Raw genomic sequence first — 17,351 nt, 5'->3', positions numbered from 1 at the left:
TTCACATCTTCCAAGTGATCAAATATCTCGTCTAGTTGATGGCGGCAGGGGGCTGCTGGCCAGGCAGAGGAATACTCTGCGGGTGGGCAGTGAACATGCCCTCGGGGTCGTACACGGCCTTGATCTCCTGCAACTTGGCATAGTTCTTGCCGTACAGGCGCTCGCTCCACTGATCAACGGTCAGAGCCGTATCGCGGTAGTTGACGAAGCCACGAAGGGGCACGCCCTCGGCGGCGAGCTGGTCCTTAAAGGGCTGGAAGCCGTTCTGCATGTAGCTCAGGCCGTCGGCGGGGAACTCGGTCAAGCCGGTGGCAAGACGGCCCTCCCAGCGGATGAGCCACAAGCTGTTGGCGTGGGCAAAGGAGGTGTCGTCGTCCTTGAGGGCCTTAGTAGGCTTGCCGCCCCAGAGGTCGATGAAGCCAAACTTTGTAAGGTCGGTGCGGTTGAAGGCCACGGTGGTGAAGTTGTAGAGGGCAGTGGCAGAGGCCTTTGTGAAGGGCTGGTCCTCACGAAGGACGAGGGCCTGGAGGTAGAAGTTGCGAGGGGGGAAGGTGTCGACGGGAATGTCGATGGAGGGGGTAGCGACATTCTCGACGGCCCAGAAGTCCTGGACGGTGCGAGTGAGCTGGGTGCCGTTAGGAAGCTTGGCCATGAGGGGCTCGAGGAGCTTGTCAAAGTCCTCGGGGTTGCCCCAGTAGAAGCCGGAGCCGGTGTAGGGAGGGGCGGTCAAGGACCAACGCATGGTGAGCTCGTCGGGCCACTGGCCGGAGAGGTAGTGCTCCTGGATGGCGAGGAGAGAGTCGACGCCGGCGGAGAGGGAGCTGTCGGTAAGCGTGATGGTGTAGTTGATGGCCTGCTGGTACGTGGGCTTCCAGGTCTTGGTGGTGAGGCTCAGGATGATACCATAGGAGCTGCCGGCTCCTTGCAGGGCCCAGAAAAGCTCGGGGTTCTTGGTGCGGGAGGTCTCAACAATGGTGCCGTTATAGAGCATGTAAGTGGCGCCCTCGAGGTAGTCCATGGGGGTTCCGAGCATGCGGGACAGGGAGCCGAAGCCGCCTCCAATGGAAGAGCCGATGAGGCCGACCATGTTGGCGCGGACGTGAGGGAAACGGGCGCCGTGCTCCTTCCAGAGCTGGCTGACGACGGGGCTCACAAGGGAGCCGCCGCCGTAGGTAAGCAGACCGGTAGCTTCATCATACTTGGTCTCCTGGAAGTGAGTCATGTTGATGGTGAGCCCTGCGTTGGGCAGACTGTAGGAGCCGTAGCAGTGGCCGCCATCACGGGCCGCGACCAGAACCTTTGCCTCCCGGGCACAGGCGAGAGCGGCGGCGACCTCATCGGTGGTGCGCGGCCAGGCGACACCGGCCGGAGTGGGGGCAATGCGGCGCTGCCACGGGAGGATATCGGTCGGGAACGAGGCGTTAGTCTCGGGGAACGATGTGAGGAGGCCGGCAGTTTCGAGGCAGGTCTCTAGACCCTGGGCCTGTGTGCACGAAGCGAGTGATGCCGTCGCGAAAGCGGCGAGGCTGAAAAGACGGACCATGGTGAATGAATGCAGCAGAAAAGGAGAGACTGAAGTTAGACTGGCAGAGCTTGGAGGCTTCTAGGGGACATCGCTTCCCGAAAACCACGCATTTGGGGCTTTGCTTTATATCTCATCTCTACTCCGTTTCCCCCTAATTCCCAACGTTCAATCATGATTTCTTGGCATCGTCTAGATGCACCACGCCGCCGGGCAGTTCTACCGCAAGTTGTAACGGAGGCATCCGCTCGCGTCGAGCTCGGCAGCACCGGACACCGGATGAACTGCTGCGGTGGTATTGGTAAGGGGGTTTAGCAGCAAAACGCTCGCCCGCAGAGTGACCCATCATACCAACTGCAATAAAGTTGCAGAAACCTTCTTAGATTGTTTCCCAGCTTTTCTGCAGATAGAGTTCGGCTTGGAATCAGGGATGACCCGCGTCACTGGGCTTGTGGAGAGGGCGTTGTTAGGCGCTCGAGTCATTGACTTTCGGGAGGAACTGAGCAGCATCAAGAAATTCTGGTCGCTATGAGGGACTCGTGATCAACATGAACAGAAATTCCTGTCAAATTGTTGCCTCGCTATTGCCGCATGCAGGAATGAGGCGAAGGTCGAACACGTTCTCTGCTGTATAGCGCCCTTTCGGCCAAGTTTGTTGAATACGCCGCACTCGGGACTGGGTGCCAAGAGTAAGTCCCAGGCGGCTCAAATATCGGCGCACTGCCACGGAGCATCGCGTTGCCAAGACAGACTATCCCCTGGGACATATTGCAGGATGGAATTGTAAGTTCCTGGGGATGAAAGAAATGAAATTTCGCACCATACACAACACCGCGATTCGCCGGATCCTCTCCATAAGCGTGTTCCATCTATCTGATCTGATGGCGAAGCACGTCTTGGAAATTTGGCCATTTGGATGAAGGTGAGTGCCAAGGCAACTCAATGATATGAACTTGGACAACTAGACACGCACATTAAACACTACAGGAACAGCCTTATGTATGGAGTCGGACGTTGAACACGATGAGGACAACTAATAGTTTTTTACACGCGCGTCATTGACTTTCAGGTCAAGGGACGCTTGCCAGATGGCAACTCCACACACATGTCCGTTGCCTGTATAGATCTAGAAATCACTCAACCAATCACAGAACAACCCATTCTGGATAAGGTTGTATAGTGTAGCGGTTATCACTCCAGATTTTGATTGCATCAAAATTTCTGGTAACCCCGGTTCGAACCCGGGTACGACCTCATTCTTTTGCGTTTTCTTTGCCTTTTGCCCTTTATGCTTCTTTGCTTGATTCCTAGTGAGCGTGATGCTAGTCATGATCCTCTAAATGTGTGTGAAGCAGTATTTTGTACTTTAACGTCATTATGGTTCAATTCCCGTCTAAAAAGATGGATGGTAGCGAACTCGTCCGTTCTCCAGCGATACTGGACGCGCGGCTGCAAAGCTTGACGGTATTATCGCATACTTTATTGTTTATTTCACCGAGGTAACTCTGCCTTTCATTTCCACCAGTAGCTTCAATCACTCGAGAGGCCTGCCTAAGCATCTGATAGGCTGCACCTCCTTGCCCCGTCTGCTTGTTGGTGCCCCCATCGACATTCAATTGTTGCCTTATCGTGCGCGGCACAACTCAAGACCTAGCGTGTGCGATCGGAGCAGGCATGTCGAGCTTCTTTCGGTCTCTGCGACATGACTTGCCGGAGCATCCCTGCACCCACCTCGCACAGAGGTCATCCAACAACCAAAATCCCCACGGGATGGCACATAGCTCCCGCCTGGTATTCATGCATCACAATCTTGACTCGGGTGAGTGAAAGAGTTGTGGGTGATGCGCTGACGTCCAACCTAAATGCACTGACGTCGATACCGACTGCTCGGAGCCGATGTGTGACAGCTTGTCTAGTCCGGCAAGGCAGATTGGTCAATCGCTCGTATAATTGCAGCCGATGCAGTGTTAGACGTGGGGGATGATGTTTAGAAATATGCATGTTTCCTGCTACCCCTGGGGATTGGCGAGCGGAATGACCAGGTGTTCTGGGGATCAAGTCGGTCCTGAGGATAAGCTTAAAGCCAACTTGATGCGCATCGTATTCTGCTCTTTGAGCATTTGAGAGGTGCCTTCGTGAGCTTTTGCTACCTCACCCATGTAATTCGTTGACAGTCCTCTTATTTTCCGTTGAAGCAAGCCCTGGACGTTGCTTCGTATCAGGTATGACACGCTTCAAGTCCTCGAAACCCAAGCTCAAGCCGGAGCACAACAGTTCAGAAAGCAAGCACTCGCCAAGCCACTCTCAGCGTCTTCAACAAGGTCTCGGTTCTCTAGGTCTCGCAACAGTAGGCGGCGGCACAGCCTTGGTCCTCGCACTCCTCGGTTTCCTCCTCTTCCTATGGACCGGCGAAGGATCGCAAGACGGCAAGACAGCCGCGACCCTGTGGCGGTGGATCATGCTGAACCAACACATTACTCAGGCCATCACCCTGTCAACAGTTCTACTGCGTATCGCAGTCACAGCACAGGCGTCCATCTACACAAGTCTGCTTGCGGGCGTGGTTCTAGAGAAGCACGGTGTCGCTCTCTTTCGAGTTGCTGAGATGTCTATCATCCGGTGTACAAACGACGGGCCTTTCCAATTGACTTGGTTGCTCATGACGTCTGCACGAAAAGCATACTTGCAGACCGGGTTAGCAATCCTACTATTGCTCACGACGTTTGTTGTTCAGTTCTCGTCGACTCTTCTGGTATCTGATCTGGGGTTGGATAATCTTGTCGGCGCTGCCAAAGCAAAGACATTCGATGTGCATATGAGCCACGATGTCATCTCCCTGAATCGACAGATGAACAACTGGATCAGTCGTCCGACAGCATATGTGCCATTCGGCGAGTTGCCATCAGAGGCAAACACATATACAGATAATCAGTCGAGGTTCAGCGATACCGGGATTGTAAGAAGAACCTTTTTGCCCCTCTCATCATCGCAAATGTCGACGCTGCGTCAATACACCGGCGGTGCTTACGGCTTCGAGTCGCGCTTTGTATGTCTCCGTCCATCGGTGTCCGCCTTCCTCTCGGTGACTGTTCCAGCACCAGGTTCAGATACTGTCCCTTTCTACCTAAAGGTCGCGGGCACTTTATCATACGAGACCATGTTCCGCGAGGCGGGACTATCACCACCAGAAAACTGTGAAAACGGGGATTGTTTTCCGTCAGGTTTCAACTGCTCGCTATCTCAGTTTCAATACACTGAAACGCAAGCACGGCAGGGCTTCACGAACAGCTTGTGCATTCCCAATGGCACAGCCGCGCGGCCGAGCGCTCAGAACCACACCATCTCAGAAGACCCCATCACCGCGTACTCCCAGGTCTTTCTATTTTTCAGAAATAACGGTACCCATGATCTGTGGAAAGGACCAGGCAATCGTGTCCTGGCGGGGACATTCGGTCTGACAAATGTTACTTCTACTGATGATGAATGGCTCACATACAATCGTCTCATTGGGGGAAGGCTTCAAGGAGGGGAAAGAATCGAGACGGGCGTGTTGCGGCTGGACATGTCGCTCTCCTTCCAGCAGTTAGCCTTCAACTTTGCGGAAGTCAAGCTTTCCAGCAAGAAGGACCTGAAAGAGTCGCAAGTAACTTGGACTCCAGAGACGAAGGCTTGGAACACAAAGAGAATTCAGAAACTCATGGGTGTTGGAGCCCACAGCAAAAGCACCAACAGTCGCGGGATCTTTTCGGTGGACTCGGTGCAAAACCCCCACCACCTAAACGCAACGCAATACCTAACCAACAAGCTCATCAACGACTTATACAACTCGCCGCGAACATTCAATTTTTCCCTCTTCATGGATCCCCAAGGCAGCGGGAACTCTCCCATCAAGCCGCACGTTGAGTACCAGGCCATCTTCGCCGACATCCTTAACGTCACCAGTCGTCCCGGCGTAGCGATGCAGTCGACTCTAACGGCTCTCTCAGGCTCTATCATCAACGAAGACCTTCCGCAGTTCGACGTCCAGGGCAACGCCATCTTGACTTCTTCGGTGCGCGTGATGACGCCAAGAAGCCTTCGGGGTCTGCTCATCATCTTTGGCGTCATGGCTCTGAACATGGCGTGTGGTCTTGCCGTGGTACTTATTTTCATGGTACAGAGTCAGTACTCTAGTCAAGGGAACTATTGGCAGAGCGTGGCGCAGATTGTGTCTGATGAGACGGCGTGGATTCTAGAGGGGGCGACGGAAGCGAGCGACGGTCATGTCGAGAATGAGGTAAGAGGCTCAAATAACCTCGTCTGTGTTAGTCGTTCAGAGAGGAGTGGACGGGTGCGCGTGGGTCCAGTTAAAGCTGGTTAGGATACATCAATAATATCGAGAGTCGCTTCCAGCATACATGTGTGAAATGACCTTCTATTTATCCGAGAGAAAGGGGCTATCAGTCACCACGTTGCTAGTGGTACACTGAGTTGCGACCTGACTCTAGATCTTGCCTACAACCTTGCTGTCCTTGCGGCCTACTGCCATTGACTCAGCTGGCGCATTGCAGGTTCGCTTTCGGTTGATCGTACTGGCAATATACACATTTAGCATTAAGCGCGATGAATCACGGACACACCTGACAGTTCATGTAGATCAGGCACAAGTAGATATAGGGCCAAGCTGCTGATAATATTCAGATATCTGGCCGGAGTCTCAAATACTCTTCAAATCATTTCCCATTCACCTCTTCCCCTTTTTGTACCCTCTTCGTCACGGCACAATCTTATTAGAGCCATCCCGCGTTGACCGCATTACTTCTCACTCAGCAAAAGGACTTCAGGCTTAGTAGAACCTGATCCCAGTATTGAAAGCTGTAATGAGTGCGCATCTACTCGTCATCGTTGATGTCGATGACGGTCTTCTTCCACTGGCGGGCGGGGATCTTGCGCTTGAACATGATGTCGATCTCGCGGAAGGAACGGCCCTTCATCTCAGGGACGAAGAAGAAAGCGAGGACGAAGCAGACGAAACCAGTGGCGCCCCAGACGTAACCGCACTTGCCGCCCAAGTTGACACCCTGTTGCGTGTGTGAGTAAATGTCATTCTCCTTACGAAACGTGTGTGTGTGTATGTGTGTGTATGAGAGAAAGAGAGAGAGGGGGGGGGGGGGGGGAGAACTTAGGGGGGGGTTAAGCAGGTGGGGGGGGGGGAAGAGGCGGGGATGGTTGACGACGTAGAAAGGGGCCGGGCCGGTTCCGGGGGTCAAAGGAGGAAGGGGAAGGGGGGGGGGGGGGGGGGGGGAGAGAACTTACGGTGGGGTTAAGCATGTAGGTGGCGAGGAAGATGCAGGGAATGTTGACGACGTAGTAAGCGGCACGGCCGATTCCAGTGGTCAAAGGACGAAGGCGAATGGAGGATGTCTCGGCGATGATGACCCACGAGGCGGGGGCGGGGCCAAGAGTGAAACCGACGGAGACAATGAGACCCAAAGAGGCCATCGCCAAGGAGGCGGCCGTGGACTTGCCGACGGAGCCAGCAATACCGAGGGCAATGAGGAAAATAACGTTGATGAGCGAACCCCAGACGTAGATGGTGCGGCGGCCGAGATAGGTTGTGAGAATCCAGGAAAGCATGACGAAGACGGTCTGGAGAGCGGAGGTGATGAGACCGAGGGCGAAGGCAAGCTGGGAGCCAATACCGGCCTCTGCTTGTGCGTTAGCCTCATTGAACTTGAGAAGGAGAGAGGTTATGGAAACTTACGTCTGAAGAAGTAAACAGCCTGGTTGGCGATGAGATTACCAGTAAGGTTCTGGGCGGCGTAGACACCACAGACAATAAGGGTGCGGTATCTATCGGTGCCCTTGAAAAGCTCAATGTAGCTGGGATCCTTGACGTCCTTCTCAAGCTCAATGGTACGACGCATCATGGCGACGGACTCCTCAATGTTGGCAACGGCAGATGAACGACCAAGACGACGGACCGAGACAGCAGCCTCCTCGAGACGTCCCTTACGAACCAACCACCAAGGAGACTCGGGAGCGAGGAACAGAAGGATGGCAAGGGGCGTGGGGAACATCCACTGGAGGGCAATCGGGACTCTGTACGCGCTGGGGTCTCTCTTGCTCTCGTAGACATAGCAGACACCACCGACGATGATGGCACCAATAGCCCAGAACATCTGAAGCATCTGTGTGGCGGGAGCTCTCAGGCGCATGGGCACGATCTCAGAGCAGTATGCGGGCGCGTTGGCGATGAAGATACCCCAGGGAATACCCTCGAGAAGTTGGCTGACGAACATGACGGCGAGCGAGTTGGCGAAGTAGAAGACGAAGATGAAGGCGTTGAGGAGCATGAGGCCAGAGATGGTAGCCCAGCGGTATCCGATGCGACTGGTGATGGGACCGGCGATGCAGACACCGATGATGGCGCCAAGAGGACCACCCATCTGAAGGGCGGATTGCCATGACGCCTCGATCGCCTTGCCCTCGTCCGTGTCGACACCATATGCGTCCTTGAACTCGTCCATGGCGACGAAAGCACCCATCAGGAAGACGCAGTAGGACTCCATAATCTGGGAAACCAATGTGATTAGTTGCCAGTCGCCTCGTATGCGTGGAATATGCCAAGGTAGTTAGAGCGACTTACAATTGTGGTAGACATGATGAAAGCCCAGAGGGAGGCCATGGGGTAGGCCTTGACGGCCTCCAAGACTCCCATGTTGTGCTCGGCCTGCTCAGCCTCGATGGCATCGGCCTTGTAGGAGGAGGGCAACGCCTTCTCGTCGAGGTCGGCGACATGGTCAATGTCACCGTAGGCCTCGACCTTTGCCGGGTCGGACTTGGAGTCGAGTGTGGTGCTCATGTTTGCAGACTCTCTTTGGAAACCTCACCGAGAATTTGGAGTTGGAGGTTGTTTGGCCGGGTTGCTTGGTGAGGAGGAGGAGGAGGGGGACGGGGGAACGCGAGCAAGCAAGAACAGAGAAGAGACGAAAGCCAAGAGAGAGAGGGTGGTACTGGGCAGGCTGTTTAATAAAGGTCTTGTCTTACTCCCCAGTTCTCGTTTTCTTACATGTCCAATGGAACATTGTCTTAAGAGTTAACCCCAGTCGGGTGTCATTACGCTAGCGCAACTTGAACCAACGCGAACGTATGAAAAAAGGTGGACGGGGATCTGAATCCCACAAGGAATCCTCACAAGCGCAATCTGGGCATATTGGGGTTCCCCAAACGTCCTCAACCCCGCCCCCCGCATTGGTCCATAGACCCGTTCCCACATGAGCCTGGGGAATGGGGAAGAAGGGCGGGTGACACTCTGGGGGGATCGAATATCGGCTGATGATGAACCGAGCCCGGTCAGATATTCTCCTATGCGCCGACGCGCTCCAATGGGGGTGGGAGGTTGCTCAAGGTTTTTGGAGAAACGGCGCAGTTGGACCAGTTAGGGACACTAGTCAGGGTCCGGCAAACTTATCCCATCGGCCCTTTCACCAACGGGGGCCTTGTCACAAACTCGGGGCTCTTTTCGCTCTTGGGGTTAGTTTCCTGACTTCCCCAGTACGCCGCGTTGCTTAACTTGCTTGGCTGCTTGGATGGACGCGGCTCCTTAGCTCTCCCATGTGACCGCGGCGGCCACTTACTGAAACGGCGAGTTGTTAAACTAAGTAGTTTCTCGACGTCTTCCACCCTCCATCATCGGCTCTCATTAGGGCGCGTCGTAGCACACCCGTTGGACCGCCGAGATGGGGAAAGGCGTAGCCGCCTGTAGGAACGCCGCCGCATCGCGTCGCGAAATACGGGTTCAGCCGCCCCCCTCTTCGGTATCTCGGTCAACACTGGGCCGCTTCCCACCGAGCATTCAAGCTGTTTTGTAGCCGCTGCAGATGCAAATGGACAACGAACCGCAGACCCAGTTCTCTCTCTTCAATATTCCCCAGTGACTTCCCTTCGCTTCTACAGCTGAATGTGTCAACGTGGTCTCAAACCATGGTCCATGTCAGCAACCAAGCGCTAGTTCTCCGCGAAATTAGCGTCCAATGCAGTCAAAATGCACACCCGTTCCACCCAGCTGCGAGATCCGTCTCCACGGGTCCGGGGCAAAGACAAAGACCCAATAGCTTAATCAGGTTTTTTCAAAAGACACGAGGCGGACGAACCAGCCTGACATTTAGAAGCCGCCCGGACTTCGAGCTGAGGCGCCTTGCGCGCTCGAGGTTCCCGGGAAATCGGCAAGGGTTACTTCATCTAGGTGTCAACCGAGCCAATGATGGCCAAGGTGTCACCCAACTTGGTGATATTACCAATTTTCCAACCGTCAAGGGGCCAATGGAAATCCAAGTAGAGAGGCTGGAACGCGTTTGCGGACATCGCCTTACGGACAATCGTGCCCTTTCGGGCGATACCAACAACGTGGCACCGGGGATGATCACGGCGTCGATGAATGTCATGCCATGGTCGCGCTAAACCACGGTGATTTCAGCTTCATGTTGATAAACTTCTTGTTGGGAACTCTACAAAGGTCTGGAATTGGCTCGGTTGCAGGACGCGCCCGTTCACAGACAGCCGCGATAATTTGGCTGGACGGCTCCTAGAAAATGAGTCGAGGATGGCTCGACCCAACACTTTGGTTCGCGCTGATCATCAAAACGATTGGAATCTCTTGCACTTGTGTCGAAATAGCCGCCACTATTAGATCTAGGTTGGGAAAGATGTACTGTGTACGGGCTCGAGAACGATGTCTGAAGACATTGATTCTGACAAGAGTATTAGGGTGAGCAATGTGGGGAACTACCAGCTTTCGATGCGGGATCCCAGCCGATCATGATGGAGTTCAAGGCTTTGAAGCACAGTGAAATCACGTGCAGTTGTTACGCGTATGTTTGATCTTGCATTTGCCCGAAAAAGAAGATGGCTATTCACATACACCTGGATAGTCCCGTGACGAGGTTTTTCCTGCAATCTGTGTAACAGCGCTCTACCCCTCTTCTAGTTCACGACAGCATATGTCAGACAGATATTACATGCCCTCTTGATTGGCATATTTTTCTCCGTGAGGTGTCATGTGAGATGCCGAGATCCGCATTGCTGGTCACGGTGCACCAATTGTCCTGCAGGACGGCATACTTCGTGCAGAGACCACGTTGTCAGTCTTTCACCGGGGTATTCCAAAGAGCCAATGTATCCGTACGTTAGCTCACATCAACTTTAGGTTTGGACGTCGCGTAAACTAAACGATGCTGTGACTGGTGGGGTTGGATCGTGGGGATACACGCTACCTAGGTTAGACATATTCCAGATATGGGGTTGACCCGATGAAAAAGATTTTGTTGATATTTCGGCTGCCTCCACGATACCGAAAAGACATCGGTTCCCCGGGTCTGGGACCGTCTGGCCAATTTTGTTGTTCTCCAGTCTTCGCGCTAACGTAAGTATCTTTGAGTTCCTTGGGCCCGCAAGAAATTATCACTGCCAGGGTTCTTAGCGTCGATATATCCACAACCCACAGCCCACAACTCAAAACATCGTGAACCTGTGAAGCGAGTTCGGCTCGTGATCATGTCCACACTAGCACGTGCACTCTTCTACCTGCAATCTTAACAATTGCGGTGCCGGAAACCGAGCATCCACTTCCAGGTTCTCGGGTCTCCGAGGATCTGCATTACGGAAGGGTGGCCGAGTTGGTTATGGCGCCAGGTTAAGGTCAGCTTAACATCTGTTTCCTGGTGGGGCAACCCGCGCGAGTTCGAGTCTCGTCCCTTTCATTTTGATGTTCATGTACGTGGGCAGCTTTTTTGGTTGCATGAGACCTGTCGATAGCTCACTGACCGATGTGGCCGAGGCGCCTCGTAGGTGGTCTAGAACCTTTTAGGATTGCTGTGAACACGGATGATGAATTCGATCGACGGTGTGGGTATTTGTAATTCCATGTTCTTCCAATGCTAGGGAACCAGTGTTGCCCCATTCTCCATGCGAATCTAGATTCAAGATAACCCTCAGTGTAGAAGCGAGCTTCCTGTTCACTTAGAACCCGACTCCACGGGCTTCTGTCCAACCCGAGAATAATACGTGCCAGACGCATGCACATTCAGATCCTTGATCGCATTCCGAACTGACGCGAGGAATACCTCGATCTCCGTCCGTTCCATTCCCAGAGCCGCCAAAGGTTTGCTCGCAGCGGCGCCCAGAAAATCCTCCGTCACAGTGCGCATGTAATGTCCAACCAGACGCTTGATCTTGTCGAGAGGCCATCTTCCAACCGGCACTTTGTATGATCTCACTTGAACGTTGACGAAGCCGGCGTCTTTCATAACCGCACCGATGCGCGGAGCGACTTGGATGTCAATCTTCATTTTGTGCATGGCGTCGCGGATTTTGGACCAGAATTCCAACAAGGGCCAGTTTTCGGGCATGGTTCCGTCATCGCTCTTCACATTGGCGCCGAAGTCTTGGGTTTCGACGTAAGCTCCAGCCTTGAGATTTCAGAAAGTATGTTTCATGAGCACGATGTTGCACTGGATTTGATACCCCATTATCGAGGGTGGAAGCACAACTTGGAACTTACTCGAAGACTCACTCCAAGAGTTTTGGGAGATCATGCACAAGAGATGCGAAGTTTCGCATATATATGAGATCGAAATCATTTACAGGCTAAGGAATATCGCTCATTGTCAGCGACAACACCCTCCAGTTTAGAGATCTCATTTCGCCAGGCATTAGAGCACTTACCAGCCAGTCATCTTCAACATCATCGACGAAGAAGCGAACGTTGGAAGGCACCCTGTACGCTAAATCAGGATATTATGGCCATAAGAGGACTCAGTGGGCGTACCAGCCTGGCTGAATCGGCGATAAGTCTACGCCAGTAACCTCGGCGGAAGGGTAGTGACCCCCAACTGGTGATTGTCAATCTTCATGCTTTATTGATCATTGTCTTCAGGATGAGTGTTATCTACCTTCCATTGCCCATATGCCTGTAAAGTCGTTCAGAATTTCTGTGCGATATCTACGGATGCCGCCTTCAAGTCCGCCCAAGGTCTGAGATAAAACTTACTGGTGTCCGTGCCGAGATCAATAATCTTGCTGGGCGAGTCGCCTATAGGAGCATGGAACAGCTTGCCATCAGTGAGCTCCATGACCATCGCATGCTTCGTTTCTTCGCGGTTTTTTTTCAATATCATCGTTTGGAATTGGATATTTTCCATCCCGAAATGAGTGATAGCTTTGTTTGTCCAAGCTGATAAGCCTTTGATCAAATCATCTATTGAACCCAAGTTCCATGGGTACGCATTCAAAACTTACCGTCGGCCATTTTCATATGAATGTTTCTAAGACCGACGAGGTGATGGAAGTCGAACCCGATGAGGAAGCGTCCCACTCGCTAGGCTGGAACTCATCGTCGCTCGCATCGCCACCAGCTTCAATAATATCTGGTGCTTGCTCTGGAGATTGCGCCGGATGCCCGTCTTGTAGCGCCTGTTCTGGACTGGCGCTCATTGGAGTGGTACTGTCGTGTTACTTGGGTTTGCATGCAGTTGTCGTCGACTGAGAGTCCTAGACTAGACTAATTATGCGGTCTTTGCCGTCATCGTACGCCTACTGACAACCAAGCGGGGAAAGCGTGAGATCTCGGTTCTCCGGCAAGAAGTGGCGTAACTAGGCCCAAATGGTGGCTTGAGGAGCGGGCGTTGCAGTAGCTCCAGGCTTGGAGATATACCGCTCCATGGTTGGTACGCCTGGATCTAGTTCGAGGGCAAATGTCTTATTGCTGGAATGGCCCGCATTGGTAGCTCTTCTCACTGAAGAGTCCCTGGAGATCCGCCCGGGCGAATGCGTGAGCGTAGTGTTTTGCCCCTTTGGAGGAGCCGAGAGAAACTTACCGTCATCTAGCAATTCATGCTTCAGAAGGATGGAGATACATGGTGTCTCTCTTTTCGAAGTTCTGATAAGTTTTAGACATTGCTATTTCTCCTTCTAGAAATCTGCGCCCGTCTCTCTCCGTTGAAGATTTCGACTTGGTCATTTTTCTTTTTTTTTTATCTCATTCAAGTCGCCTCGTTCTACATCCCTCACACTGCGTTTTCTGAATTATCTTGGGGGCCGCCTTGGTAAACCCTACTCCGGCCCCGGCCCGGTGTTGGGGCCATTCCATCGCGTCCGGCTCTCAGCCTTCTCCGGCGAGAAAGTCCGCGTGCCCACAGCATCATTACCGTAACGCTCTGTTTTACGAAGTAAGCTACTTATCGATAATTGAGCGAGTCTATCTCGCAATCATATTTCTCAGCTTATATGTGACTGTTGGCAGGTCAACGCATAATACCAACGCCAAAGACCTTGTTTTCAAGCGAGTCCTGCCCCTTCAGTCTGCCGTGGCTTGGCTGCATTAGTCAGTATGATTCTGCACAGAATCGCATGCTGAACGGGTGCTCCCGATATGCCTGTCGTGTATTCCAGACCTTGGCCAAGATGATCCGAGTCATCCAATGGGAGAAACCAGGCTGCCAGAAGGAGCGCGCCCAGCATCGCCAAGACACAGTCGGTACCTGCCGATTCACGACCCTCCATCTCCGTCGTCGATAGTTGCTCACGACTCGGTCAGAAACAATAAAGTTGAATCGCCAAATTGGCTTCAGCCATAACGACATCCGTCTGCGGGCTTGATGCAGTCTACCTCAGTTAGAGGTCTTTACGTTGACACCATGCGGATCCATATGCAACTATGACAAGAGCCTTCGCGCCTTACACATCTCTAAGGAAGGCTATTGAGAGTCTAACAATGAGTACTCAGCCGGAGGTTGCCCATCGCAAAAATACCAAGACGATTCTGTTGATGGATTAATTGTCCTGAACAATTTCCGTCCACAGGCGACCTGTCAAAGGAGAGTTGATTAGGTCGCTTCGTCTTGTTATGCTGCTTTCCACCCCTGAAATAATTACACCGAGCATCTCTCAGCGACCAAGGTTAGACCGTTAGCTGCCCGTTATTGACATGGTTGCGATGGAAGCGAATACGGCAGACGTTCGCCTCTTGCAAATTGACCGCAACATCCAAACATGCCCGGAATTCTCCAGAATCAAACAATGATGAGACACATATGCCAATCTGGAAATGGATCCAAAAATACGTCTGTCACCCATCCCCGCAGCGCTTAAACTTGAGTGGGTGACATTGGGAGACTGGGGGCGATGAAGCGGTTTCAGGCCCAATGGGCCCAGCAGCGCTGACGACGGTCAGTGTCTAGCGTATTTACTTTGTTTTTCTTAGCGGGCATTGGGGGATCTGTTGTAAAGGTTAGTCTGCAGCGAACCCTCGCGAAGAGCTGGTGCGTACGATCTCAGCGCCCAACATTAAGATACAAAGTGAGAACAGTTAAGCAGGCAACTTAGTCCTTCAACTATTGAGTATGACCGAAAACCTTCGGTAGAGTTCGTTTCCGTCCAATCAATGGAATCAGACTCCATGCAATGACCACAGGCCGCTTGACTTGTGAGCTGAGAGTCATGCCAGTGACACTTGACATACCATCATTCCCGACGTCAAAAGAAGTTTTGCGACACGGGCGAAGAGATGGGATGAGTTCGAGATCCGATGGGTAGAGCCTCGGATGAAGACGAGTCCACCAGGGACCCAATCGAACTCCAAGACCCTTTTTTTGGTCGCGGTGTTTGGGATCACCAGGGGATCATCCAGCAGAATCTTAGCCTGGTTGATGAGCGTCAAGACCCATATTCAACTTCCCCCAAACCTCATGCTCAACGTTCGCCTTCAAACGGTCTGTCTCGGTTGGGAGAGTAAGTTGTCAAAGGAGGACCGCGACAGAAGTGGGCACGGCCAAAGCTGCTGCCGTTCGAAAATTGGCCTCCAACGTCTGAAAAATAAGCTTGGCGGTAAGATACAGGGGGTCGTGAAACTCTCCTTGGGGATGGTGGTGGGGTCAAATTCCTCGGAGCTTTGCCGCCGTCATGGGCACAATCTCTATTCTTTGTGAGCTACCGCAGAGTCCGATGAAGAGGCGACATGGAAAGATCCAGGACCCTGGCTCACATGTTCAGATGCTTACCGTATGGTCTTGAAGTTCGGTAGACAGCTCCGGCTTGGTTGGGGTGACGAACAGCTGCATCGCTCCAGACCCATCTTTCAAGCCCCCCAACCCTGTGCCCACTTGCGTCGATGATACTGATCCTCGCCTCCTTCACCAATTCCAATCCGCCCCCCTCAACATCCTCATAGAGCCTCACGACTCACGAGGCTCAAAGTTGTAACGAGAGGCGTCCATTCAGGGGCTTCCCTGTCGCCTCTCACCAGATCTGGCCGTAATGTGGCTTCCCGATCAGGCCTAGGAGATGCAGCCGCAACATCTTGGCAGCTTCATCGCACCCATGCGTCACGAACTTCAGACCTCCTTCAACGCGGAGTCGCCATCGCTTCCACAATCCATCATATCCATCACTGCGGAAAATCACCAAGAATCTTCGTAACGTTGACGTCTCAACCCGCCCCGTCTCGAACGCCCCATGTCATTCCATGTTGGCCTCCGCATGCAACCTACTTTGGGCCCTGGTCTGAAGTTCTTTGCAACTACGACAGCTGGGCACTCGAGCCCAGGGGCCATGTCTAGAGCACATATCACGAGAACGACGACAAGGGAGAGAAGAGGATGGCGTAATATGGAGACACAAACATGCCAATGCATTGATCCAATATCACCCATATCCTAATGTGAACGGACTGACAGATCGTCTGAAATATTCTATAAAGATCAGCTCGATCTTCCTCTTAGTGCCGCTTCTTCTTTCCTCTTCTCATCACGCTCACAATCATTACAACCTTGCCTGTTCTTTCTTCTCTTCTAAAACAGCTGTGCTGTCTTCTATCTCTTTCAACGCATCTTGATCACTCATTTCAATCCATCCGGGTCCGTGTCCCTCTTTTCGTCTTCCACAACATCGACTTCTTGCTTTAAGAACAATCTTTCGACTTTCAATATGAAGTTCTCTTCCGTCATCACTATCGGCTTCGCTGCCTTCGCTACCGCCGCTCCTCTCGGCGCTCGCCAGGCCACCGTCTTCTCCACTCAGACCTTCAATGACCTCTCCATCAGCGGCGGCACTGCCGGTACCGCCAAGCAGGAGGCTCTCGACAAGCTCTCCGGTCTCCCCACCGACCTCAGCACCGTCGCCAAGGCCGATCTGGACTTCCTCAACAGCGTCAACTCCATTGCCAACGACGCCGAGAAGGAGGCCTTCAACCCCGCCATTGAGGCTGCCACCGGCGAGGAGGCCGACGCCCTCCAGCGCGGCAAGATCAAGAACAAGGTCCTCAAGCTTACCGCCACCATGCTCAAGCTGCAGGCTCAGGCGGCCCAGGGCGAGGACGTTGCCGATAAGATGGCCGCCGAGCAGAAGAAGCTCGACAACAACATTGCCCAGGACGAGGCCGAGGCTGGCAACGCATCTACCGCCCTCGACTTCAACGCTTCCACCGCATAATTGCCTTTAATCAGCGATAGAGGCTGTGGGTGTAATATCCCATGAGACTTTGAGGAGAATTGGGGAAGAAGGAGAAAGTCGCGATGATCATGAAAGATCCACGAGACGAATAGGGGCTGTGTGCCGACTCGGATGATCCGATCAAGTGCTGGCCATTTCTAATTATTGGGGATGTATCGGTACGTTTTAGTACACTCTAATAATATAAAAGAGATTAGAAAAACATTTGAACCACGTTTCGTTCGCTGTGAGATCGATCTTGATGTCTGGCCACATACAGCTGTTTTGCTACAGACTACCTTACAGAATACAGCTTACAGGCCATTGCGAAGGAAGAGCAAGTGACTTCACTGGGTCATACAGA

At 52.9% G+C, this 17,351-nt stretch overlaps 8 protein-coding genes across 8 annotated transcripts; 4 read left to right on the top strand and 4 right to left on the bottom strand.

The window, feature by feature from the left end:
* Nucleotides 1-31: 31 nt before the first annotated feature.
* Nucleotides 32-1,543, bottom strand: CPAR01_08058 (uncharacterized protein; the record flags this gene model as incomplete). Its single annotated transcript, XM_060492327.1, has 1 exon — nucleotides 32-1,543. The coding sequence occupies one exon, from the start codon at nucleotides 1,541-1,543 to the stop codon at nucleotides 32-34; it is 1,512 nt and encodes a 503-aa protein (XP_060348697.1).
* Nucleotides 1,544-3,746: 2,203 nt separating this feature from the next.
* Nucleotides 3,747-5,882, top strand: CPAR01_08057 (uncharacterized protein; the record flags this gene model as incomplete). Its single annotated transcript, XM_060492326.1, has 1 exon — nucleotides 3,747-5,882. One exon carries the CDS (start codon nucleotides 3,747-3,749, stop codon nucleotides 5,880-5,882), a length of 2,136 nt encoding a protein of 711 aa, XP_060348696.1.
* A 511-nt stretch (nucleotides 5,883-6,393) lies between these two features.
* Nucleotides 6,394-8,366, bottom strand: CPAR01_08056 (sugar porter family MFS transporter; the record flags this gene model as incomplete). The annotated part of the gene is made up of 4 exons (XM_060492325.1): nucleotides 6,394-6,582; nucleotides 6,818-7,209; nucleotides 7,266-8,076; nucleotides 8,151-8,366. The coding sequence occupies 4 exons, from the start codon at nucleotides 8,364-8,366 to the stop codon at nucleotides 6,394-6,396; spliced, it is 1,608 nt and encodes a 535-aa protein (XP_060348695.1).
* An 877-nt stretch (nucleotides 8,367-9,243) lies between these two features.
* Nucleotides 9,244-9,964, top strand: CPAR01_08055 (uncharacterized protein; the record flags this gene model as incomplete). The annotated part of the gene is made up of 2 exons (XM_060492324.1): nucleotides 9,244-9,321; nucleotides 9,479-9,964. 2 exons carry the CDS (start codon nucleotides 9,244-9,246, stop codon nucleotides 9,962-9,964), a joined length of 564 nt encoding a protein of 187 aa, XP_060348694.1.
* Nucleotides 9,965-11,517: 1,553 nt separating this feature from the next.
* Nucleotides 11,518-12,994, bottom strand: CPAR01_08054 (methyltransferase; the record flags this gene model as incomplete). Its single annotated transcript, XM_060492323.1, has 6 exons — nucleotides 11,518-11,970; nucleotides 12,227-12,278; nucleotides 12,330-12,393; nucleotides 12,454-12,471; nucleotides 12,552-12,653; nucleotides 12,856-12,994. The coding sequence occupies 6 exons, from the start codon at nucleotides 12,992-12,994 to the stop codon at nucleotides 11,518-11,520; spliced, it is 828 nt and encodes a 275-aa protein (XP_060348693.1).
* A 159-nt stretch (nucleotides 12,995-13,153) lies between these two features.
* On the bottom strand, nucleotides 13,154-13,881 carry CPAR01_08053 (uncharacterized protein; the record flags this gene model as incomplete). Its single annotated transcript, XM_060492322.1, has 3 exons — nucleotides 13,154-13,439; nucleotides 13,571-13,733; nucleotides 13,818-13,881. 3 exons carry the CDS (start codon nucleotides 13,879-13,881, stop codon nucleotides 13,154-13,156), a joined length of 513 nt encoding a protein of 170 aa, XP_060348692.1.
* A 1,579-nt stretch (nucleotides 13,882-15,460) lies between these two features.
* Nucleotides 15,461-15,672, top strand: CPAR01_08052 (uncharacterized protein; the record flags this gene model as incomplete). The annotated part of the gene is made up of 2 exons (XM_060492321.1): nucleotides 15,461-15,482; nucleotides 15,551-15,672. The coding sequence occupies 2 exons, from the start codon at nucleotides 15,461-15,463 to the stop codon at nucleotides 15,670-15,672; spliced, it is 144 nt and encodes a 47-aa protein (XP_060348691.1).
* Nucleotides 15,673-16,483: 811 nt separating this feature from the next.
* On the top strand, nucleotides 16,484-16,987 carry CPAR01_08051 (uncharacterized protein; the record flags this gene model as incomplete). Its single annotated transcript, XM_060492320.1, has 1 exon — nucleotides 16,484-16,987. One exon carries the CDS (start codon nucleotides 16,484-16,486, stop codon nucleotides 16,985-16,987), a length of 504 nt encoding a protein of 167 aa, XP_060348690.1.
* Between the last annotated feature and the right edge of the window lie 364 nt (nucleotides 16,988-17,351).

Source organism: Colletotrichum paranaense (genome assembly GCF_030867605.1).
Source record: "Colletotrichum paranaense strain IMI 384185 chromosome Unknown Scaffold_6.1, whole genome shotgun sequence".
Classification (NCBI taxonomy): Eukaryota; Fungi; Ascomycota; class Sordariomycetes; order Glomerellales; family Glomerellaceae; genus Colletotrichum; species Colletotrichum paranaense.
Note: the sequence above shows the minus strand (reverse complement) of the source record. Positions and strands in the feature narration are given on the sequence as shown.